The 26,884-nt window shown below is 39.0% G+C and overlaps 1 protein-coding gene across 5 annotated transcripts in view; it reads left to right on the top strand.

Moving 5' to 3' along the window:
* Window positions 1-26,884, top strand: part of SORCS1 (sortilin related VPS10 domain containing receptor 1) — a gene marked incomplete at its 3' end in the record, with an annotated part of 491,305 nt that overhangs the window by 180,017 nt on the left and 284,404 nt on the right. For all 5 annotated transcript variants that reach the window (XM_081268499.1, XM_081268498.1, XM_081268500.1 and 2 more), the window contains exon 2: window positions 897-964. In XM_081268499.1, coding sequence (XP_081124625.1) covers window positions 897-964 — 68 coding nt within the window. The remainder of the gene's footprint in view (window positions 1-896; window positions 965-26,884) is intronic.

Genomic DNA, 26,884 nt, shown 5'->3' with positions numbered 1-26,884 from the left:
AGTTTCATTTCATTTGAGTGAGGTCAAAAATAAAGATGGGTTAAAACAAAATTAGAGGATGATCTGTAGTGAACCTAACGAAGCTTAGGTTCTGGTGCCTCTCAGTTTCTCAACTTCCTTCCCAGGACTTTTTGCTAAGTTTTGATTTTATATTCTTTTTCTCATGGAGGCTTCTCACCCACAAATGCTGTAAGTCTCACGATCACATAAAACTTAGACTTGCTCCGGTTAAAATGCTGCTGAATGGCCCTTCTGTAATATTTAGTTCCTTGTATACAATGGTTTTCTCCAAAATTGGGAAGTTAGAAGAAATAAAGTCAAACTCGCAAAGAAAGAGAAAGGTAAAGAACTAACATTTCAGAACTCCATGTATATTTACATGTAATTTGCCTTTATTACCTAATTTAACTTCTTATATTAACATTTTATGGGAGATAATATTACCTTTCACCTGGGTAAATAGGTGGGGACATCCAGGTTCAGAGAAGTAAAACAACATTTCTAGGTAGCCCAGCTAAGAAGGCTTATTGATTTTTTCCTTACTCCCAACCATCTGCTCAGAGGTTACCTTGTGGGGTGTATATTTGACAGCTTCACAGCCTTTCCCAAAGAAAGTGTTCAATCCACCAGGGTAAGAAATGCAAGAAATGCTTGGAGTGGCAGAGTGACTTGCTGCAGAGTGACAGGGAGAAAGGTGGGGAGGGGATCTGGCCTCAACTCTTAGGAAAGTGCAAGGTGAGCTAACCTTTCCCCAGTGAGTGTGGCAAATGCTGTAACAATTCATGCAATTTTGTTAAGCACCCATTAAAGGAATCCTAAGCCTTCCCTTGGGCCATTTCAGTTCTAAGAAATTGTAATTATTTGAGACTAATCATGATTTCCTCTTTTGCCTTCAGGTGATTCTCATTTTGACAAAACTCTATGACTATAACCTGGGGAGCATCACAGAGAGCTCACTTTGGAGGTACGTAGATTAATCCAGCCAATAATTTCTGTTATTTAAGCATGATGCTGGCTATTGCTGTCTCTCACTCTCTACCACTGTTTCCTGGTGGGAAGATTCTTGGTTCTATGCATCCCTGATTTCTATCTTCCTTCTCTGTTGTCCTTGACAATGGGTTGGCCTTTGTCTCCAGGAAAGCCAGAGAATTACCTTCTCCACAGACCTCCTCTCTTGTTCCAGCATATATTTTTGTTATGCTCTTCATTAGGTTGTGTTTATGTACTCGGCTCCTATAGTCCTTACTTATCTTGGCACTTATGGAACAAAGGGGAGAGCAAGGTGTCTTTGCAAAAGGGAGCAGCACAACCTCTGTGTGCAGAAGCCAAACTCCCTACTTGTGAGGTGCTTTCGCAGCTTGCCTTCTATGGTCCTGCAGCTCACTAGTAGTGTGCAGGTGCGCGTGCACGCGCACACACACACACACACACACACACACCTCCTTACATCTGGAACTCACACTCTATATCCTCTCACATATACATGTAAATAATACTGTTGCCAATGCACGGGCACAAATACTTTAGGGACAGATTAACTCAGTAACTTGTTGACTCTGAGGAAAATTTTGTAGTAGGGCTATTGAGGGTCTGAAACTAGAAACAGAAAATGCCTTCAAAAACAAATACATTTTATTTGTTTCTTAAACAAAACAAAACAAAAACCTAAGCATTTTTCACTCCTGATTGGCTCTTCCTGCCATCCTGTGCCAGGTGCCCACATCTTAACCCATCTTGGGAGACAAAGAATGCTGCTTCATATTGGTTAGTCCTGGAACACCTGATATATCTTAGAGTCAAGGGTAGGATGGTGATAACCTTAGGGATAATCTTCAGTGATGTCTCTGAAACTGGATAGCTTTGCAGGAACCTCAATAAAAGTGTGATTCTTCAGTGTATTAAGCACCCAGCACCTACTATATGGTTCATATTCAGTAAGTCTTGATCAGAATCTTTGCAACTCAGTAAGCTTGTGCTTCCTTGATAGGTTTTGCTAATGTATGTACACATGTAAGAATAAAAGCCATCTTTTTTCAACAGTGCATCTGCCCAATACAGTATAGTCTGATAAGTAGTTAAAAGATAAGCAGTTTTGATTCACGAGAACAGAAGTTTTAGCAGCCGTAACTCTAGCCATGCAGTGGGAAGGGCACTCTGAGGGGCCTGAGGAGCAGGTTATCCGAGACCATGGAGCTCAGGTTCAATGTGCTTCTTTATTGAGGCACAGGAAGAACGTATTTTACCAATTTTTGGTGAGAGGGTGAGGATAAAAAAAAAATCACACCACAGTCCAGTACTAGTAAGTGTCCCATCTGAGAGAGCAACCTCAGGGGCCGAAGCTTGGGAAGGTATGGCAAGAATGGCCTGTGGGTATTTCCATCTGTATAAATATATATAAAATACCTGAAAATATTTGTTTTTCTTTGATACCCATAATTGTTATTGGCTGTGCATGTCATATATTGGAAATAGCTATTGTGGATGCTCTGTGCTATTAGCATCTGGACATTTTATTACTTTAATAGGAAGAGAACACACTTAAGAGGTCATTTAGAAAAGAGAATTTAAAAAAAAAAAACATGTTTAATACTTCACCCAGGCTTTGGAAGGACTCACACTTCTGAGCAGCTCAGGATACCCATATCAGTGATTAGGGAACCTTGAAGGAGGTGTTAATTCAGTAGAAAAGTGCAGTAATGCTGGGTGGATGGAGGATGAAGATCAGGAAGACAGAGCCTCAGGTTCTGAGTTTAGTTAAGCCATGCCTGAGGGAAACTAGATAACCAAGTGTTGAAAAGTTTTCTCCTGCAACAGTTCTTTCTATGTAGAAATCTAGCCTATGCAAAAATTTGAAGCCATGTGCCCACCCCAGAGCAGGTTTTACACATCCTTGGGGTACCCATGACACTGAGCACAGGACCTACCATATAGATGATGCTCAGTTTGTTTCTGAGCTGACTGGTAAACACAAAAATTTTATCTCTATCATGTGATCATCCATTTATAATTTCCATATTTCATCCATTTATTCAACAAAAATGTATTGATTGACTCCTTTATTGCATTGGATTATTCTGGTAGAGGGAGGGGGAAGTGAGTGTGTCCATGAATTAATAGCATAGGGGCTCTTCTAAGGTTCATTTCTGGAGGGGGACAGAAATCTGCAGACACTTAAGGTGAGAGAGAAATACACTTGCATGTAACCCCTCTTATGTAGTTCTACTGAATAAGGGACTTAAGCACCACCCAGAAGTGCCAGATCCCAGAATAAGATCATTCTAACACAAATAGACAAGTTGTCACACAACCATAAGTGCTGAAATAAAGAGAACTAGTGTCACTTTTTATCTTTGCTTGTGTGCATATTTTCTCCTTTCAACCAGCCTTTAAGTCCTTAACCCAGCACCTTGCTGGTTTAATCAAAGTAGTGATGATGCTGATGATAATGGTAATAGTGACAACAATTAGAAATAAAGAAAATTTATTGAGTGTTCACTGTTTCAGGCATTCTGTTTAGTGATAGACATGTGTTATTACAATTTCTTAATTAATTTTTAGGGTGTGCCCAGGGTCACGTAATTAGCAAGTAGCAGCCCATAAACCTGCCAACAGACATGTTAGGAAATTGCATACATTCATTACTTGTCTTCTGGTTGATTTTTCTCTACCCACCCCTCCCAATAAGTGTGCGTGTGTGTGTGCGTGTGTGTGTATTTATATGTATATGTATATATACACAAACACAGACACGTGTACATATACATATATAGAGACTGTAGTATTCTGATCAGCATTTTCCCTGCTACTGAAAAATACTGAGAAATTGCTTCTAATCTAAAAGGTACTTTTTAATTGAAGCCTATTCTTTGAAAATTTTGTCAGCTGAATAGTCAAAAGCAAGCAAGTGACAAACGCCCTTGGGGTGTTAGCATAGGCCAGAGGCCAAGAGACATTTGACCAGGTTCTCATAACCTAGGGCTTTAACCCTCTCTGGATCTAGAAGCCAGGCATGCCAGGCCCAGATGACTCTGCAGCAGATTAATGAGCTTTTGCTCCCAGCTGGTCTTGTCTTTGATTACACCTTAATCCTGGAGCAAGTGGTTGACTTTGTTTTGCATTGTGGAGTCAAGCTGGGAGGAGAGGTAGGATCCCTTTCAGAACAATTAACTGCACCTTAAAACCAGCTCCACTATAGGGTGGATTAAGCTTTGAGATTTGTGGAGCACTGTGGCGTTACCATTCTGAGGCAAGATAAGCTTAAAGGTTGAGATAAATAAAATGTCAAAATCTAGATACAGTATCTCTGAGAAGAAATATATTCATCTTCGCTCCCTCATGTACTCAGGTAATCAGCTGCTGAGAGAGGTTTAGCTGGTGAGAAAGCCCTAGGGAACCCTGGGGAGCTGAAAGCTCACTCTCTTAAAGGGGCACACACCCACCAGCCTGTCTGAGACATTGACTACCATGGCTGACCTGTCAAATTCAGTGTCCCATTCTCAGATTCACACAAAATACAAGCAAGGTTCCCACTGGATCTCAAAAACTCTGCACATCTCAAGCAGCAAAATCTGCTTTGCTGATACAAAGGAACATATGGTTAGAGTAGAGAATGGGTTAGGCTTTTTCAATGATTCTGCACTGGTTCCCAGCCCTGTTTTCCACTTTCCCAGGAGACACATAGTGATTATCAAGAGAAGTTCCCTAGTGGTGTGTGAGGAGACAATGCCCCATGCCACAGGGTGCTCCAAGCAGCAGGGCAGTCTGCATTGTTTGGGAAGCTTCTGGGGCTCAGGCTGAAGCAAGCTGATCTGAAGATCGTGAGCTTTCCCAGCCTGATGCCCACTACCTGGAAGCCTCTTCTGGAAGCCTCTCTTCCTTCTCTGTGTCTCAGGGAAGAGCCACGGTCTGCCTGGGTCGGATTGTCCATGCCAGTAGTGAAGAATGTTTTTCTCAAAATTCGGTTTTCATTCAGCTGTAAACACAAGGCTGTTGGACAGAAATACACGCCCTGAAAATGATGTGCGCGATAATTTCCCTGCAAGAGCACTCTTCATGTTACAGGGACCCAATAGCACTGTGCATATCCATGATCGCAAACGTTTGGCACCTCCCCCAGGTGGGCAGGAGACAGCCAAGCTCCACACAAGGTCAGGAGCCACTTGCCTTGTGTTCCTTTGCATTCTGGATTCTACTGAATTTGGTAACTCCCACTCCTATCCGTTTTCTGTGTCACCTGGACCTGCTTTTGGTTTCTGGACTTAAGTATACATTTATTTTATTAAACCTTATTGGGTTTTTTTACACAAAAATAACTTCTTATAATGTCAAAAAAATGTTAAGATGAATAAAAACAGTGTTAGTAGTTTCTTACTTCCCACCCAGATCCAGCTTTCCTGAGGTCAGTGGTATTAATAGTTAAGGGTGATTCTGTTCATATCTTTAGAGCCGAAGTAAAAAATGCCAATAGATATATACATATTATGGCACTGAGTTTTTGTGTATGTGTTTGTGTAAGAAAATAGGAATATACTATTCACTGGTCTCTGACAACCCGCTTTATTTTACTTACAGTGAGTCCTGGCTGTTTGTCTAGGTGAAAATATTTTTAAAAATTGGGTTAGGATGATAAGAGCCCCATAGGGTGGAATTGCATTTGGAGTTAAACCACTGCATGCCTGATTAGCCTTATGGAATGCTTCTTATGTGCTAGGAAGTATTCTCAGTTTTTTAAAATTTATTCCAAGAACCCTATAAAATGGGCTTTATTAGTATTTCCAGTTTCTAGATGAGAAAAATAAGGCTTAGAACTATTAGGCAACATTCTCAGTGGTCATGCAGCCAGGTAAACAGCAGAATCTGGCTCCTGACTTCCTTTTTCTTCACGCCTGTGCTACATTGCCTCTTGCTTACCCTTGTAATGGATCTTTAGTCCCTTTCCTCAGTTTTTGCTAACATATACACTACTTATCAATGACATATTTTTAAACATGTCTCTCAATTTTGGTAACTATCTCTGTAAAATACCATAGAATGCTAAAGATGATGTTGCTGTATCAAAATATGTACATATATAAGGTAGATTGATGCTTGAGGTCACATTACAGGGAGGTTCAAACAACATATCCACAAGCAATAACATGTTTCAAATGGCCCCAGACTTTCACCAGGACCAAGTAATTTCAGTACTTATTTTTATCAATGTTTTGGGCAAAAAACAAGTCATAATCTCAGTGTGTTTTAATGGATATTTCCCTGATCACTAGTGATAGGGAGTATCTTCTGGGCTCTGCCACTGTGTACCACCTTTCTGCCCTCATCCCACCTTCTAGGCAAAGGTGTAATTGTTTCTCCTGAATCCTGAAGTGCCTTATGTATCTTTCTCTTCTGATGTAGATGATGTATCAGGTGTAGCTTTATTTAGTTCAATTCACAGACATCTACTAGACCCTTCTCTATGCCAGGTACTGTACTAGTAGTCAGTGGGTGGAAATTTTTGAATAAGAAATTGTTCCTGCTGGGCACTGTGGTGCACACCTATAATCCCATGGCTCCGGAGGCTGAAACAGGAGGATAGTGAGTTCAAAGCCAGTCTCAGCAATGGTGAAGTGCTAAGCAACTCAGTGAGACCCTGTCTCTAAATAAAATACAAAAATGGGGCTGGGGATGTGGCTTAGTGTTTGAGTGCCCCTGACTTCAATACCTGATACAAAAAAACAACAAAATAAACAAACAAACAAACGAAAAACCCTGCTCCTTTCCTACAGAAACTCAAAATCTAGTGAAGGGCAGACACTTAGTGAATAATTACAGAAGTGTGGTAAATGCAATGTAAAAGTCACATGCGATTTATTGACATGTTTCTCTGATTCCATGCTAGCCTGCAAATGCAGACTGTGGCCATATCTTAGTAGATGTGTTGTTATGGTTTCATACTCTTTGTTTTTTATGTGCTCTAACCCAAAGTAGAACCTAGCTTCATGTTAAATATCATTACATTCCTTTTGCTTTGAAAAAATATATTAAGGCATTATTTAAGGTTGCTGAAATCCAGGTTTGGGTATATCTTGTTTACATCCTAAACTTTTAACCTACCACTTTACTTGTAGGAGATACGATTTTGAATAATGTGCTACACAATTTGGAGAAATGCAGTCTCATTGCGCTCCCTGAGGAAGAACGTGACCAATGCCAAGCAGGAAAAGCCTAGTCAGAGAATCTGGTTATGTTCATAGAGCCCTGGGCATGCTTGTCAGCCTCCTTGATTTTAACAGGATCTTACTGCACACCACGTGAAGGCTGTTTCTACAAGGATCTTGCTGTGTTCTGCCCAAAGATGCTACAGACTTTCCGGAAGATCTGTGAGACTGTGAGAGCCTGGCCTCAGCTTCTGTATTTGCACTCCTTATCTGCCTCAGTGTTTGGCACTCTGCTGAGCTCTCTATTCTCCTTTAAGCAAATAATGGATGAAATACATAGTAAAGCAAGCATCATCCTGCTGGTCTAATAACTTTATCAATATGAACCAAGAAAGCATGTGCAGAAAATTTTGCTAGAGAAAAGCAAAGCAACTGGTATTCTAATATCAAACCTGGCTGTAGATTGAAGAAGTATTTAAAATGATAATTCTCCTTTTCTTATACTGCCTTTGCGCACTGCATGGTGAAATCTTACACATCCACAGAGTCCTTTAAGATATAGATTACCACCATCTGGTTCGTTGATAAACAAATGCTCTCACATCCTCATAGACCTTCAGAGGACTTCCCTACTCACTCTAGGCTTTGGTTTGCCCTTTTAGGTCAAAACTTGAGATTTTCATTTATAGTTAATCATGCTCTTTGAGATTTGGGCATACACACACACACACACACACACAGTCAAAAGAGTCTCAGGACATGTGTTTTATACCCTCCAGAAACCTAGTCTCATTGTTTATGAAGAACAATTAACTCCTCTTGTTTTTCAGTCTTAACGTGAATACTGATAAAAATTTTAAAGACCATTTATAGCTGCCCTATTAAAGTTGGGCCCTTGCTTCTTTCTACCATTGCTCTTTGTTTATTTCATTTACTGCACATGTTATGATCTGTAATTTTATTTACTACTGATGACACCCTACAAATATGAATTTCCTAAGGGAGAGAGACCCTGTCTTTTTATTCGGTGCATTGGAAAGTGCCTGACATATAGGCAGTCAAGTGAGATTTGGCAAATTAATTGAACTGTGTAACTAAATACTTAGCTAGGCTTGTGCTAAATGGCATGAATCCATATTCGAATAACATCTGATTGTTGTCCTTAAGGATTTCATAGTCTAGTGGGGCAGACAGATAAGTGAGACAATAGATCCATTTTTCAGGTGACATTACAGAGGTGCTTTTGTAGCTCTGAGACGGGGAAGGAAAAGCTTCTTGGAGGAAAGGAGATCTGAGTGGGATCTTAAAGAGTAGTAATTAGACTGTGAGATGAGACTAATTTTTAATGTATTGAGGACATACTGTATTCCAGGCACCTTTAGGTATTGGTAGCATAGTAAATTAAGCAAAAGACCCTAGATCCTAACACAATCTCTGGGTGGAATGGGTAGGTTCCAATTCTTCTGTATTAGGTATCCTAATATTTAATCCCAAATAAACTAATGCAATTTTGATAGTTTGAGGCCAGGGAAAGAATGAATGAAATACAAATTTCAGGAAAAATTTATCTTGGTGTCATATTGAGAATGAATTGACCACTCCCCCTCCTCCCCTCCCCCCACACAACTGGTGACCATGAGAATGGTAGTCAGTGAGTGGAAAAAGGAGCTGACCTTTATGGGGCATGGAGGAATGGAGTACGGGAGCAGAGGGTGATTTCCATAGATCTTATAAAGTAAAAATGAACGTGACCTTTTGAATGAACAAGAGGGTGAAAGGGAGAGATGTATCAGCAAAGACTTTTCCACTGGTCTTGGGTGGTCCTGTGGATGGTGAAGTTACTTACTAAGAGGAGAAAATCAGGAAGGGAAGGAATTAGGGGTGGGAGATAGATGAGTTGAAGTTTCTTTTCTAACATGTTGAGGTTGGGTGGATTTAGACAATTCCAGTGGAAGCTTTCAGTCAATTATATGTGCGGCCTCAGGGTCAAGGCAAAACTGGTGTGAATGTGGGTTTTGGAAATCAACAACACAAGAGCAAGAGCTGGGTTTATGGAAGCCTAGAGAAACCATGCAGAAGAAAAGTGTAAGAGAAGAGCTGAAGAGATACCTGGCCAAACAGGGGCATTGGAGGAAACATGGAGAAGTTGCCTCTGGAGAGTTAGAAGAAATACTAGGTAAAGCTCAGGTACAAATGAGGGGAACATTAAATGCCACAGAATGACCAACTAAAAGTATATCTGTAAAGTGACCAAAAAATTAGTCAATGTAGAGGTGCTGGAGGATTCGAGTTGGTTTAGAGCCTGCCTGTGTCTGCTGTACTGATGTCCACTGAGTATGCATGACTAGTGAATGAGAAGTAAGGAAATGGGGAAAGGAGATGGAGAAGAGCCTTTCAAAGAAGTATCCATGAAGGGAAATAAAAGGAAGGGCATGCTCCTACATAAAGGAGATCAAGCACTAAAGGAACATTTTCCATCATTTAAGTGAGGACTAACCTAACCATGCTCACATTTTCAGGGAAGGAATCGGTGAAAAAAGATTGAAGATGTAGGCAAAGTTAGGAGAGAGTAGAGAATGGAGTAATAACAAGGGTGTAGGGCAATTATCCAGCCATGGTAGATCAGGGAATGAGGAAGGTGACAGAGTTGGGTGGGACATCTCTTTTTACCATGCAGGGAGGGCAGAGCAGAACCACACATAGATCTGCATCACTGAGAAATGGAAGTGGTTGAAGGTTGTCCTGCTGTTTGGGTATGTATTGAGTGGAAGACGGACCTGAAGAGATAGTTGGCAATTTGGAAGAGCAACTAGTGAGATCTGGAGAGGAACTTCTCCAGGGCAGGCAGCTGTTGTACTAGGTGATCCTCAGATCCCCATCTCTGGGGTTGGCATGGCTGTGCTTTGCTCCAAGGAGCCTTGTGTGATACAAAAGAAGATGGTTGGTTCTGCAGTTACAGGAGATGTTGAGAAAGGACAAGAGGGTATGGGGGCTGCAGGGATTCTGGTGGTAGTTAAGGGATTCTGAACTAAATGGTGAAGGAAATGAAACCAGAGGTTTAGGAGGACAAACCATGAAATAGTAGGACCCCAAATCCAAGCATGTTCATAAACCTAAAGAATGCTTAAAGGATCGCATCCAGAGGACAGTAACTTTTTATGATATAAAACATAGAACATGCCTTAGCCTTCAGGGTACTGTGAAAGGGAAATGGTCAGAGTTGGTGGAGTTCATCAAAAAATCCTTTTCATAAAGTTACTATCAGAGAAATATACTCCACACTGTAGGAGGAGTTGATATAAGTGACAGCCCACCTCCCCTCTTTGGGGAACACTCGGCAGCCTTCCCTGTTGTGGTTAGGGTAGCTTTTCTCCAGACAACTCTCACTCCAAGATCTCATGTGTCCATTAACCACAACTTGTGGTCACTGGGTTACCTTTGCAGAGCAGAGGGGCTGGTCCAGATGTGCTGTTGAAGCAATATCAATTTCCTGTCTGGTCACCATTTTCTCCCTTCACAACTTCTTCTAGAGTCTGCACTAAACAGTAACTCCTTTTTAAATATAAAAATGTATTTTGTAGAGTTTAACTTTCTGGAATCTCAGTTGACCTTGCTTTGACTTCTACTGCCCTTCTGTTGGTGCCCACATTCCTTGACATCATTTCAGTTACTGACATTCTCAATAACAGAAAAGTATTATGTGTTCCATTCCTGGTAAACTATTTGTAGGTTCTGCCAAAACAACATATGCTCTTAGAAAGCCATTCACATAAGGGGTCAGCCCTTGGGCTCTGGTGTTAGACTGGGCATGAATCCAGGCTCTGTCCACTTACCAGCTCTCAGACAGTGGGGACCTTTTTAAAACCTCTGCTTCATTTCCTCACCTGAAAAAATGTATTTGTCTCATGTGGTTTTGGTGGTAATATATAGTAAGTGTGTACCTCCTAATAAACACATAATAAATAATTCAAAAGAAGCAGAAAAGCAAAACCTTGCATCTTGTACATCTGTGGCCTTTGTTTGAAATGCCTTTTCCCCTGTATTTGATTTGCCTAATGAATAATGATAATAGTGACTATTTACTATGTGCCAGATATATATTCACTAAACTGATTCTCAAAATAGCTCTCTGAGATTAGTACTATCGCTATACTCTTTCCAAAGAGGAGGAAACTGAGGCTTAGGGAAGTAACCCACCCAGGGTTATATGGATGCTAAGCAATTGTCTTAGTCAGTTTTTGCATTGCTATGACAAAACACCTGACAAGAATAATGGAGAGGAGGAAAAGTTTAATTTAGCCAATGGTTTCAGAGGTTCAGTCCCTAGATGGCTGACTCCACAGCTCTGAGCCCTGGTGAGGCAGAATATCATTGTGGAAGTGAATGGCAGAGGAAGGCAGCTCAGAACATGACAAACAGGAACAGACAGTGAGCTCTGCTCCACAGAGACAAGATATGTAATCCAAAGTCACATCCCCAGTGTCTTTTTCAACAACACCCTACCTATGTATAGTTACCACCCAGTTAATACAAATCAGTGGGTGTATCCACTGATTAGGTTAAAGCTTTCATAATCTAAGAATTTCACCTCTGAAAATTCTTGCATTGTCTCACACATGAGCTTTTGGGGGATACCTCATATCTAAATTATAACAGCAATAGGGAGGAGTTCTGAACACAAGCAATCATATTCAAGAGCTCAGGCTTTAATTCCCATCACCTTTCTAACCACCATGTTCCATGAAGAGAATGAATTGCCACTCATAGGCTAACATTTTCCATTGAACATTTTATCTTTTTGAATGTATTATTCTCATTTATTATTGTATTAATGTATTATTCTCATGTACATTTATTACCTTTACAGAGAACATTTTGAAGGTCACATGGTTTCTTATTCACCTTATTCCTAACACCAAATATATTCTTGGCCCATAACAGATGTTGAGTACCAGGATAAATTTATTTGGGTAAGAAGATTATTAATAAGTTTATCTTTGTCATCTGTAGATTTAATTAATTGATATAAAGCTTTCACATACTATTCATCACAGGTAATCAAAGGTTAACAGAATGTAGTTTACTCACATGTCAGGGCTTGCTCTAATTTATTGTCATTGCACATGAAGGAGATGACACATATTAATTTAATTGTAGGGTGTAGATTGACACTGTTATGCCACATGTTTATAGTGATATTTCCATGCATGCTGGAGTTTAATATGGCAAAAAGTTGAGGTAACTTTATTTTTAGTGGGGTTTCCTTCCATTCAATTAGCATTAGGGAGTTGTTCAAATGGAAATCTAATGTCTTTTTGGTCCATTGAATTCCTAATCCTGAGCACTGCACCTTGTGCTGTCAACCAAGAATTAACTTTAGGAAGGGGGACACGGAACACTGTCATAGACCTGGCATCCAGTGGGAGAGGGCTTTGCTGTGTGTCTCCTAGGACCAAGAAGATGAGAGAAGCTGTATTGGAGAGCTTTAGAAAAACCTTTTTTCTTATTTCAGGTGAAGTTTCTGAAATACTGTTCAACTATAAGTCAAGCTGGGGCACTTCTGGCCCTGTTCTCCTCTTTCCAAAGGGAATCGGGGTGCCGAAGAGTTATTCCTCAGCACGGCTTTATTTCTCTCGCCTGCTGGGATGTATTAGCAAGGTCGTCACCTTTGGTTTATTGGCTTCAAACAATCTGTGATTGCAGAGGATTATGACTTCTTAGCTTGCAGAAGCAGGAGATGCAATCAATTCAAGAAAGGCACAGGGTGTTTTTTTTTTCTTTAAAAAATGTATATTTATTTCTGCCAGCATTTCTGGGGACCAAGACTTAAAAGAGCTTTTTGAAAGGAATTTATCTTTGAACGTCCTGCTTCATCGCACCTTTCAAATGAGAACATTGAATCAGGCCAATGTGAACTCAGCTTTAACTCTCTGAGTTTGAAAGAAATAAGATGACATCACAAAAAAAAGTATGTCTCTCTCACCCCCAACCCTAAATCATATTACTTGGGAAATGTATGCTCATTGCAGTGTACGAAATACATATATTTTGAAATAATTGCAGGCATGGGTCAGCGATGTTTATGGGTGTTGCCAAGCTGTCTTTTACCCCTGAAACCTCCTGGAAACTAGATGGATATTTATTGTGATATTGGTTTTCTTACCTATTTTGCCATCATTTCCCAACTTTCCAAATCATTCTTCCTCAATTAGTTATTGTCCATCTCCCATTGAGACTCTATCACTCATGACCTCAAAGAAAAAGAAGTGTCAGGATTTAAACTGTGACTTTGCTTATGCATTGCATAAGATATTTCCTTTTTAGGTTAGCAGAAAGCAGCCCAACTACTGTCTCTTCAAAACCTGACAAATGTTACATCATGGAGACTCTACTGTCTGGCGGGCAGCACTGGGTCCTGGCCTATCGTAGCTTGCAATCAGTTTTCTGACACCAAGTAACTCTAGTTAGTGCTGCTCTCTCAGGTCTCACCCCCGAGTTCCCCTTTCTTGGAAGTTCTACAGAGACCACAGGCTGACATGACATATATACCTGTGCACTCTTGCTTATAGCCACCACTTCTTGTTTATTTGGGTCAGGGGTTATGATATCTGCAGAACTAAATAACTCTTGCTTAAAATGGACCCTGTTTGCTTATTTATTCAGTGGCCAAAACACAAGATAGAATTGCTCCTACAGTCACATCACCAGGAAGCATGTGGGACTGGGGAGGGGGACAGTGAAGTCAGCTTCTGTCTGAACTCCAGGCAGCAGAGAACCGCTGATACAGCTTCTTCTATGACAGTCCTGGTTTGCTCAGCTTTATGAGTCAGAATGAGTCCCCAGGATTTCTGCTGTTAGAGAACTTTTTGTCCATGATCTCCTGACATATGTCTGCAGGATATATTCATATTGAAAATTAGGGAGTTTTCTCTTATTAAACCCAGTGTGGTAGGGCAAAGATCAAGATGCAGTTTCAATGCTAGTTTATAATGGCAAGCAGAAAGCTGGTGGATTAAACCACAGAAACAGGCCTTGGTAGACTATAGTAGGTAGAGAATGTAGATTTAAGTTTCTCCTCCTTGTATTTCCTGGGCCCAATTTCTTCATTGATTTAACAGTCCATACCTCCCCCTACCCCTTAAACCCATTGGAAATAAAGCTGCTTTTTCTTTCCTTATGGATACTTTGTCCTTTTGAAGAAGTAATCATGAGATGGTTGATCTCTGCAAGCCTCTGTTAATGTTGTACTCTCTGGACCTCCTTTTCCTCATTGAAAACCAGGCCTTTAATACTTCAGTACTTCAGAAAGGAGATTAGATTCAGTTTCTATTATATTTAACCAAGAATCAAATTTATCAAAAACACAGTGATTTTGCTTATAAAGAACTGTTCTGTAGCATATCTAAGAAATCCACATTTTAGTATTCCATAATGTTCTTAGAATCTTGTATGATATGAAAGAACCATCTTTTGCTTGTTATGCTTTGTCTTCAGGGAATGAAGATACAGGCTTCCTCTAGGAAGGTTTATGCCTAACCTTTCATGGTGGAGACCATATCTGATCTATGGAGGGAATCAGATTTCAGAAAATCCCTAAAGGAAAGCTCTGCTTCTGGCTTCTTATTGTTCATAAAGTCCCACACAAATATATCTCATGTAGATTTATTCTATGGGAAAATATATTTGAAGCTCCAGGTGAATAGTAGGATTTCCTTAAAGCTATCTACATTAGCATGTTCCATCAGTTCTTGTTTTGATGATTGAAGATGTTGGTGTTAATCCATTGAAATATATACTGAGGTTAAGAAGAAACCTGCTCTGAGATTTTCTTACCAACTCCAAGCACATGTCCTGGTCTTGAATAGCTTTTCACTGCATTTCATCTCAGTTTTGTGCTGTTTATTGGATATAGAATTCTGAGAAAGGGAGTTAGCAACTATTCAGTTATTTTGCCTAAGAAAATCATGCAACTGAGTGCCTGTGTGATACCAATCAAGACCAAGTAGAGACTGGAAGGCACAGGCTCTGTGAATGGCCATGTGCCAAAGGCAAAGCACAACTGTTGGCTTGAAGCTACATCAGAAATTAGAGAAGAGGGGAAACATAATTTTCAGCAATAAATCAGTGTTTGGGAGTAGTTAGCGTCCTGAAGCCTACTTTAGAGATCACTTTTGCAGCCTTTTAGGAGGCAGAAAAAAATAGTTAACATTCAGACTTGCTCCAATCAGATGTAATAGGTTTTGTATATTCAAAAGAATTGAGTTTATAGGTTGCAAACTCTTCAATTTAATTGTTAAGTTTCAAAATACTTTCTAGAAATGTTAGAAATTCTAAATAGAAATGGAAATCACTTTACCTACTTGAATTTTCCTTAAACTTTTGTAAATATAATGAAAACAGTAAATCTTTTGGAGAGATCATTACTTTGGTGAGTCATCTGGAAAACAGAAAATATGTCCTGTGTGTGCTGAGAATAGGTGTGAATATGTCCTGTTTCCAGTCTCAGTTGTGCCACTAATGGTGAGATCTTGGTCTCAGTTTTAAGAAAAAAAAAATTGTAATTATACAAGCTGATTTTCAACCTAACATTCACTTTCCAAATTTCTAATAGTTACCCCAAATCATTGTATTTAACTCCTTGTTAAATACAAATCATTGCCTTGCTTATAATATTTTGCAATTTTAATAAGAAAACATTTGTATCCCTATTTCTTCTAGGATTTTTGTGTTCCTTAATTATTTCCACATAGCTCCTTAATTGCTAATTAAAGGTAGACAGATGCAGATAAATGCACTGTGACTTTACATATGAGAAACCTTATATTTTAGATCACTAAATTAGAGAACCAGTATCCATAGTTCAGTTGATAACAGAGTAGGGATTTATTTTGACCAAGTGTCCTTATTCTTGAGACCTTGAATTCTATATCATATTTTGAGATAATAATTGTCCCATCAAAGTAAAGAGTTAAATATTTAAAGAACTTGCCAGAAGCAAGTTAGGTTATATGAGGTAGAAACATAATTGAAATTCAGATCTTCTGTTGTAAGGAGGGGAAAGCCATTTAATGAAAAGCATCTGTGAGTCTTGGTTTCTAGTATTCTAAGGAAAAGCAGGTATTTCAGAAAGTCTTCCCTTAGAATTTTTATGATATCTGGTAAGTTTATGAAAACCAGTATGCTCTAAGTTAAAAGGTGCTCTGTGGATGGCCATCATCCTTAATTGAGAGTCAGAGCAGGGAAAAGTTGTCTTTGTGCTTTTTTCTACCATAGCCCTTGTGGGGCACCCTAAGTACAATAGTCTGCTTAAATAGCTTTGTAATTCACTGGACATTGGACTCCTTCAGAGTGTCTAGTTTGCAACGTCTCTGCATTTAGCACCAGACCAGAGGACACTGCCAATCACAGAGAGCATTTAATAATTATCTCTTTAATCAATCAATGCATTAATAAATCACTGATTTTATTGTAACTGCTGTTCTATTGATAATGTGCCTGGCAACATTATATACCCAGTGGCTTTTGGCTCTGGACACATTCAATTCACCTTGGGAGTATTTTAAAATATCATATATGTGTGAGTCCCACACAAGACTAATTGAGTGAGACTCTCTGGGACTGAGTCCAGGACACAGGTCCTTTACAAGCTAACCAGAATCGGTGAATTCCTGACCCATGGTTTTCCTGAGGTTGCTTGACTGAAGCCTCTCACTAATGTTTCTGATTACTGTGGCATCCAAGTTTGAGTGACCATGTTCTCCTCTCTTGCCATTTGTCACGGCTAAAATGTTATGCATTCACCAGGATGCAAATTTATCATCCGCAATGAGTATAATCTCTTTTGTACCTTGTCCTGAAATGCAGTTCATGTTGCTCATGTAAATCATAAACTTGGATCCTTTTATAGTGTAACAATAAATAAATAAATAAATAAATTTAATGTTGAAAAATATCACTGATAGACTTTACATTTCGGTAGCTAGGGTCTCTGGTTTCAGAATCACACATGTTAAAAATTAGTCTATAATCTTATGAAATAAGGAGGCAGTGCCGGTAAGATGATTTGGAGTCTAATCTCTACTTCTGTGTTCGGTTTATCAGGTTATAAACCTGTGAAAGAGGCCCAATTCTATGAGGGGAGTGCTCACCTTGAAGGGACTTCTGATTCTATGGAGAGCACAGCAGAGTGGCTCATTTCATGTGTTTGTGGAGGGTGCCCTTAGAGCAGAGCATGTCTGGACTCCTTGGAATTGTGTTATTCTGTTTTTCTTGGCTGGTTAATATTTCCATCTTTAGTTCCCAAGTCCCACTAAGATGTCCTTTTCTCTAAGAGGCATACATAAGTTGTACCATAGACAGGTATACATACATGTGGTAGAAATTGGGGAGAAAGATCACTGTCCCTCTATACAACAGTATATATTTTTGCTTTGTCACCAGTGACAACTGAAGATTCTAGTAACAACCTGGGGCAAAAGCGGCGCTGTGAGAGGCTTTGAGGAAGGTGGATTGGATGTCAAATGAATAGCACCTGGGGAGCTATCGGCAGCCAGATGGGAAGTTGTTTTTACTCAAGGCAGTAATTTTTACTATGTTTTTTTTTAAACCTTAGGGTATCTCTAGATATTTCAAAGAATACCATGCCATTCTCAAAAATAATAATAGACTTGTAAAGTATATTTTTACCATAGTATGCTTCTACCAGTGAAGGTGGAGTTTGATGAAAATATACTTAACATCACTGCTCTGTAATTGGACCAAATATCTACTGTTCTGCTTGACACATCATTTCCCCATGTGAACATCCCCATTGTATAACTCAGTGACTCCAAGTTCTGTACTTTCCTGAGCCGCCTGGAAGCATCCAAACCTGCGGCAATGCCTGTTCTTTTGGAAGAATTTGCTGTTATTTTTCCCCACCAGACTTTTTTCCCCATCTTACTGGCACCTGGAACCAGGATTTGCAATGCATTTATCTTCTATCACCCTTTTGTTTCTCTTTTTGCTTCTACCTTTGATTTCAGGAATGTTTTAAAAATAATGGATGGTAGTTAATAAAAAGCATGGCAGGCCAGAGAGAAATGAGCAGTGATGTGCTCACTGTGATAGACTATGCTGTCTGCAGATAATTTACCAGGGCAGAGTGCTGACATACACAGCCCCACAAGAAGGACTTATCCCTGTTCTCCAACCAAAATCATTCTTGAAAGTTTCCATTATTCATAAGGCATCATCCATGAAAACTGCAGAATGCTGTCCCGTGAGGATGCCCCTGAGCTAGTGGCTCTCCAGTTCAGGAGTTAGAAACAAGCGAACATCTGTATGTGTGCACTTGGGGAGATTGCCAACTTTCAGAGAAAGAACTTTACACTGGAGTCCAGTATGGTAAAACAGTTTCCTGCCCCTATTACCAAGCAATTTCCCCACATCCTTTTCTGTTTTCCTCCATGAATTCTGAGACCCTGCTTTTCTAGCTGCTTTGAGCACCATCATATTGAATATATTTCAGCACTTTTCCGTTTTGCCTTTATTGTCAACCCCTTGATGGCAGAACAGAGTTTCTTTGTGTATCTCCGGCCTCCTGGAGTGCCTGGAACATTAAGTAGGCTCGTTAAAATTAATTAAATGAATGAATGAATCAATGAGTGAATAAAGAATATCTCTAGAATTGTCTAGGTGGTATCTAAGGGAAACCACTTCTTAAGTATTATTGATTCCTGAGAGTCTGCCAGGAGAGTAAAGTAATATAAGAATTTCTGAGTCTTCTCAAAATTAGGAGATTAGATAGCCAGTATATATTTTATAGGATTAAACTCAATAACAGGTGGCTTCTCCAGAATCATATAGCTATAATTTGTGGGGATCATGAGATCCTGATATCTACATTAATACACATCACAGCTGATTGTACTGAAGTTCTACTTTAGAACCTCAACTCCATTGAGGATATTGTCATTATCTTATCTCTGAAAGGCAGATTCCCCCCCCCCCCATTTCTTGAACCTGGTTAAGGAAACTATTAAGTAGATATGGATGTGGGGAGAGTTAGCTGGAAAGTAAAAGGACACACATGGGGCTTCCTAGATTTTATAGACATTTCACTTAAAAACTTTACTTGATGGACATTATAATTTAAAATAATTTTCCTGACTTCTAAGAACACTTGTCTTCTCAAATTCTTCTAAAGATAGAAAAACGAAGATAGAACAAGGTGCACCTGTTCCAGGCATGTGAGCCACTGACCTCTGCTCTGTAGGTGCTATGCCAGTGAGCTGGTGGGCTAGGTTAATGCAAAAGCAGTAATTAATGAAGAGATCACAAGTGCACAAATGCACATGCACACATATAAGCATGCACATGCCAGCTTCTGTGTGTGCCCTGTGGCAGAATGAGGTATAGATAACAGTGCGTACTGCAGATAATTTGCATTCAGATACTCCGCAGACCTGCCACTTATTTTGCAGGGTAAGCTGATGACTGTTTACTCTAAGTATAATGACTCTGTTAGGAGTGACCTTTCCTGGTGATTTTCTAACCAATCAGTCTTAACCCTTTAATTAATTTCCTTAAGCAAAAGGGGTCTTTCTCCTTTAGCAATCACTCATTTCCCACCATATTCAACGTTATTACTTCAGGAATTTTAATGACCAGACACCATTTATTTTAATCTTTCTTGCTGACATCTCAGCAACTGAATGCCCTGATTTATTGTGTATGTGTGCAGACACAGACACACACACACATGTGCGATGAGCAGATCCACCCTGGCAATTGTGTATGGTCATTTGTTTGTTATAGGGACCTTGCTGACTATTCCAAAATTCAGCAAAGAACAGCAGCTTATGTGACAAAGTTTGATTTTCCATCTACTCGGGATACTAAAGGAAGAGAAGGAAAATGAACCAGAAAGCCTGCAGTGTAGCCTTTTTTGGGTGATCTGCTTTTCCAGAAGCTGATTGGGACTCTAATCTGTCTCAATGTGGCTTTATTATGAAAGAAAGAAATGAGACAATGTCTTTTTTTTAAATAAGGGACCACTTTTAATAGGGAAACTAAATAAGCCATATCTCTGTGGATCTCAGTTTTCTTTAATGGGCCATTTCATATCTTTTTATATCCTAATACCCCAGGTCTTTTTTCTTTCTTTTTTGCAATTTGAATTTTTCAATTAAGTGCTACAGGGAGACCTACATATACTATATAGTGGAAAGGAGATGGCAAAAGTGTGAATAATACACAATTTCTAAGGATTTAAGAAATCATTTGTCCTGGAAAAATCCCTTCTGATCTCCAAGTATAATCCCCTTCTAAGTCCCTCCTCTAGAGCTAAGCTACCCTTAGCCATGAAGCAGTTCTTAACCACTGAAGCATATTCATGGGGACAAAGAGAGAAGGAGCCATTGATTTACTTCTGAGAGTCTGTGGCTTTCTCACGGATGCTTCCATGTGTCTTGCCTTCAGTATACATACTTAGAATACGTTAACTGGATGGAATTGTAATTCAACATTTTGTTTTCTTCTATAAAATTGTAGATATAGGTAGATTTTATAGGCTACAGTGCTGGAGAGCTGGTTCAGAAGCGGAAGTGCTTGTCAGGGCCAGTTCTTGTAACAGTCTCTTCAACAGCAAGCAGAAAATCAGTTGACGAGAAAGACAGTGAGCTCAATTTTCACACATCTCTGCCTTTTCCCAAGAACAGCAGAAAATGGCCAAACCCCAGTGGTAAAATCCAACCGAGCCTTCATAGACAGTGGCCACAGGATTGAAACGGGGCTTGGGAGAGACAGTCAGGACCCACCCGTTGCATTGGTCACCCGGCAAAGGGAACGAATGGTCACCATTTGCATGGGATACCACCATGGCACAGAACGGACGTCACGAGCGGAGGATATAACTTCATTGAAACCAGCGGTGACAGTGACTTCTTCCCTTCCCTTCTAATATCTTTCCTTCCAAGCATCAAATAAATTTATAAGAGTAAACAGTAACTCAGCAGTCAAACAGAACAAGAAGTAACATTAGCAGCATAAAAAAGCAAGGAAGAAAAGGAGTACAAACAATGAAGGACAGCCTAAACATTCAGGAGGACCTAGAGTCATCAGAAAAATGGTCATATAAAGAACTCAAGGAATACCTTAGACAGATGGAATGGAACCTTAAAGAGAATACCAGACAGCAAATCCAAACAGTGAAAGAACACATTGAAAATGAATTACATAAACAGATAAAAGAAGAAGTTAAGCATCTTTATCAGGAGATAGAGATTATAAAAAAATCAAACAATAATTCTAGAAATGAAGGAAACGATAAACCAAATTAAAAACTCAATTGAGAGTATCACTAACAGAGTGGAGCAAGTAGAAGCCAGAACGTCAGATAATGAAGACAAAATATATCAACTTGAAAAGAGTCTAGCCAACTCAGAAAGGCTGGTAAAAAATCACGAGAAAAACATCCAAGATATACGGGATAACATAAAAAAAACAAACTTACAAGTCATCGGGATAGAGGAAGGTACAGAGATTCAAACCAAGGGAATGAGTAACCTGCTGAATGAAATAATTACAGAAAACTTTCCAGAAATAAAAAAAGGAAATGAATATACAAATTGTAGATGCATACAGGACACCGAGCACACAAAATCACAGTAGACCAACGCCAAGACACATTGTTATGAAGATATCCAATATACAGAACAAAGAGAAAATATTAAAAGCTACAAGAGAAAGGAGGCAGATTACATTCAGTGGTAAACCAATAAGGTTAACAAAGGGAATTTTCATCACAGATGCTGAAAGCAGGAAGATCCTGAAACAATGTATTTCAAACACTGAAAGACAATGGATGCCAAACAAGAATTCTGTATCCAGCAAAATTAAGTTTCAGGTAGGACAACAAAATAAAAATCTTTCATGATAAACAAAAGCTAAAAGAATTTGCAGCCAGAAAACCAGCATTGCAAAGCGTCTTGAGCAAAACACTACACGAGGAAGAAATGAAAAACAACAACCAAAACGATCACTGGGAAGTGCCTCTGTAATGACAGAGGGCAGGGGGAAAGCTAATCATGGAGAAACAAACTAAATTAAAAAAAAATAATCAAACATGGCTGGCAGTACAAACCATATATCAATAGTAACTCTAAACGTTAATGGCTTAAACTTTCCAATAAAACGACATAGGCTGGTATCATGGATTAAAAAAACAAATCCAACAATATGTTGCATCTAGGAGACACATCTGATTGGAAAAGACATACACAGGCTGAAGGTGAAAGGTTGGGAAAAAAAGTACCACGCACACGGTCCTCGTAAGCAAGCAGGGGTGGCCATCCTCATATAGAATAAAATCGACTTCAAGACTAAGTTAATAAAAAGGGATAAGGAAGGACATTATATACTGTTAAAAGGAACCATTCACCAACAAGACATAACAATTATCAATATTTATGCACCAAATAATGGTGCTGTGAAGTTCATAAAACAAATTCTCCTCAAGTTCAAGAATCAAATAGACCACAACACAATAATTATGGGTGACTTCAACACACCTCTGTCACCATTGGACAGATCCTCCAAACAAAAGTTGAATAAAGAAACTATAGAACTCAATATCACAATCAATAACCTAGACTTAACTGACATATATAGAATATATCAACCATCATCAAGTGGATATACTTTTTTCTCAGCAGCACATGGATCCTTCTCAAAAGTAGACCATATATTATGCCATAGGGAAATCCTCAGTAAATATAAAGGGGTGGAGATAATACCATGCATTTTATCTGATCATAATGGAATGAAACTGGAAATCAATGATAAAACAAGGAAGGAAAAATCCTACATCACATGGAAAATGAACAATGTTACTGAATGATCAATGGGTTACAGAAGACATAAAGGAGGAAATCAAAAAATTCTCAGAGATAAATGAAAATACAGACACAACATATCGGAATCTATGGGACACAATGAAAGCAGTTTTAAGAGGGAAATTCATCACCTGGAGGTCATTCCTCAAAAAAAGGAAAAACCAACAAATAAATGAGCTCACACTTCATCTCAAAGCCCTAGAAAAGGAAGAGCAAAACAACAGCAAATGTAGCAGAAGGCAAGAAATAATTAAAATCAGAGCGGAAATCAACGAAATTGAAACAAAAGAAACTACTGAAAAAATTAACAAAACTAAAAGTTGGTTCTTTGAAAAAATAAATAAGATCGACAGACCTTTAGCCATGCTAACGAAGAGAAGAAGAGAGAGAACTCAAATTACTAACATACGGGATGAAAAAGGCAATATCACAACAGATGCTACAAAAATACAGAAGACAATTAGAAATTATTTTGAAAACCTATATTCCAATAAAATAGAAGATAGTGAAGACATCGATAAATTTCTTAAGTCATATGATTTGCCCAGACTGAGTCGGGAGGATACCCACAATTTAAACAGACCAATATCAATGGATGAAATAGAAAAAGCAATCAAAAGACTGCCAACCAAGAAAAGCCCGGGACCGGATGGGTATACAGTGGAGTTTTACAAAACCTTTAAAGAAGAATTAGTACCAATACTTTTCAAGTTATTTCAGGAAATAGAAAAAGAGGGAGCTCTGCCAAATTCATTTTATGAGGCCAACATCACCCTGATTCCAAAACCAGACAAAGACACCTCAAAGAAAGAAAACTACACACCAATATCTCTGATGAACCTAGATGCAAAAATCCTCAATAAAATTCTGGCGAATCGGATACAAAGGCACATCAAAAAAATTGTGCACCATGATCAAGTAGGATTCATCCCTGGGATGCAAGGATGGTTCAATATACGGAAATCAATAAATGTTATTCACCACATCAATAGACTTAAAGATAAGAACCATATGATCATCTCAATAGACGCAGAAAAAGCATTCGACAAAGTACACCATCCCTTTATGTTCAAAACATTAGAAAAACTAGGGATAACAGGAACTTTCCTCGACATTGTAAAAGCTATCTATGCTAAGCCTCAGGCTAGCATCATTCTGAATGGAGAAAAATTGAAGGCATTCCCTCTAAAATCTAGAACAAGACAGGGATGCCCTCTATCACCACTTCTATTCAATATAGTTCTCGAAACACTGGCCAGAGCAATTAGACGAAAGAAATTAAAGGCATAAAAATAGGAAAAGAAGAACTTAAATTATCACTATTTGCGGATGACATTTTCTATACCTAGAAGACCCAAAAGGGTCTACAAAGAAACTACTAGAACTAATAAATGAATTCAGCAAAGTGGCAGGATATAAAATCAACACGCATAAATAAAAGGCATTTCTGTATATCAGTGACAAAACTTCTGAAACAGAAATGAGGAAAAACACTCCATTCACAATATCCTCAAAAAAATAAAATACTTGGGAATCAACCTAACAAAAGAGGTGAAAGATTTATACAATGAAAACTACAGAACCCTAAAAAGAGAAGTAGAAGAAGATCTTAGAAGATGGAAAAATATACCCTGTTCATGGATAGGCAGAACTAACATCATCAAAATGGCGATATTACCAAAAGCTCTCTATAGGTTTAATGCAATGCCAATCAAAATCCCAACGGCATTTCTTGTAGAATTAGATAAAGCAATCATGAAATTCATATGGAAAAATAAAAGACCCAGAATAGCAAAAACAATGCTAAGCAGGAAGTGTGAATCAGGCGGTATAGCGATACCAGATTTCAAACTATATTACAGAGCAATAGTAACAAAAACAGCATGGTACTGGTACCAAAACAGGCGGGTGGACCAATGGTACAGAATAGAGGACACAGAGACTAATCCACAAAGCTACAACTATCTTATATTTGATAAAGGAGCTAAAAGCATGCAAAGGAGGAAGGATAGCATCTTCAACAAATGGTGTTGGGAAAACTGGAAATCCATATGCAACAAAATGAAACTGAATCCCCTCCTCTCGCCATGCACAAAAGTTAACTCAAAGTGGACCAAGGAGCTACATATCAAATCAGAGACTCTGTGTCTGATAGAAGAAAAAGTTGGCTCCGATCTACATATTGTGGGGTTGGGCTCCAAATTCCTTAATAGGACATCCATAGCACAAGAGTTAATAACAAGAATCAACAAATGGGACTTAATTAAACTTAAAAGTTTTTTCTCAGCAAGAGAAACAATAAGAGAGGTAAATAGGGAGCCTACATTATGGGAACAAATTTTTACTCCTCACACTTCAGATAGAGCCCTAATATCCAGAGTATACAAAGAACTCAAAAAATTAGACAATAAGACAACAAATAACCCAATCAACAAATGGGCCAAGGACCTGAACAGACACTTCTCAGAGGAGGACATACAATCAATCAACAAGTACATGAAAAAATGCTCACCATCTCTAGCAGTCAGAGAAATGCAAATCAAAACCACCCTAAGATACCATCTCACTCCAGTAAGATTGGCAGCCATTATGAAGTCAAACAACAACAAGTGCTGGCGAGGATGTGGGAAAAAGGGTACTCTTGTACATTGCTGGTGGGACTGCAAACTGGTGCGGCCAATTTGGAAAGCAGTATGGAGATTCCTTGGAAAGCTGGGAATGGAACCACCATTTGACCCTGCTATTGCCCTTCTCGGACTATTCCCTGAAGACCTTAAAAGAGCGTACTACAGGGATACTGCCACATCGATGTTCATAGCAGCACAATTCACAATAGCTAGACTGTGGAACCTACCCAGATGCCCTTCAATAGATGAATGGATAAAAAAAAATGTGGCATTTATACACCATGGAGTATTACGCAGCACTAAAAAATGACAAAATCATGGAATTTGCAGGGAAATGGATGGCACTGGAGCAGATTATGCTTAGTGAAGCTAGCCAACCCCTAAAAAACAAATACCAAATGTCTTCTTTGATATAATGAGAGCAACTAAGAACAGAGCAGGGAGGAAGAGCAGGAGGAAAAGATTAACATTAAACAGAGACATGAGGTGGGAGGGAAAGGGAGAGAAAAGGAAAATTGCATGGAAATGGAAGGAGCCCCTCATTGTTATACAAAATTACATATAAGAAGTTGTGAGGGGAATGGGAAAATAAACAAGGAGAGAAATGAATTACAGTAGATGGGGTAGAGAGAGAAGATGGGAGGGGAGGGGAGGGGGGATAGTAGAGGATAGGAAAGGTAGCAGAATACAACAGTCACTAGTATGGCATTATGTAAAAATGTGGATGTGTAATCGATGTGATTCTGCAATCTGTATTTGGGGTAAAAATGGGAGTTCATAGCGCACTTGAATCTAATGTATGAAATATGATATGTCAAGAGCTTTGTAATGTTTTGAACAACCAATAAAAAAAGAAAAAAATAAAGGTCCATCAACAACTAATAAAAATATTTAAAAAATAATATAAAATTATAGATATATATGTATGTATGTGTAATCATATAGAAGACGGAACATAAACCAGAGTGTAAGATCTTATCCAGAGGTATAAATAGGCACAAACATAACTTGTTAATTCTGGAGTAAGAGAATGATTAATGGACTTCAGTTCATAGGCTCTGAACAGCTGAGAGGTCAGTCCTGGTTAGGACAGGATCACCCGCCTTCCTGTCCCCTATCCTCTCTCCCCTGTCTAAGTACTTAGGTCAGGAGAACCTGATTACAGCCTGAAGGCATTTGTTATTTTTCTATGTTCCACTGCTAGTAGTTGGATAGCTACATTGTTATGACTAACCTAGCTATTTGT

The sequence above is a fragment of the Spermophilus citellus genome (assembly GCF_964194105.1).
Source record: "Spermophilus citellus genome assembly, chromosome: 15".
Classification (NCBI taxonomy): domain Eukaryota; kingdom Metazoa; phylum Chordata; class Mammalia; order Rodentia; family Sciuridae; genus Spermophilus; species Spermophilus citellus.
This window is presented reverse-complemented; position numbering and strand designations above follow the sequence as displayed.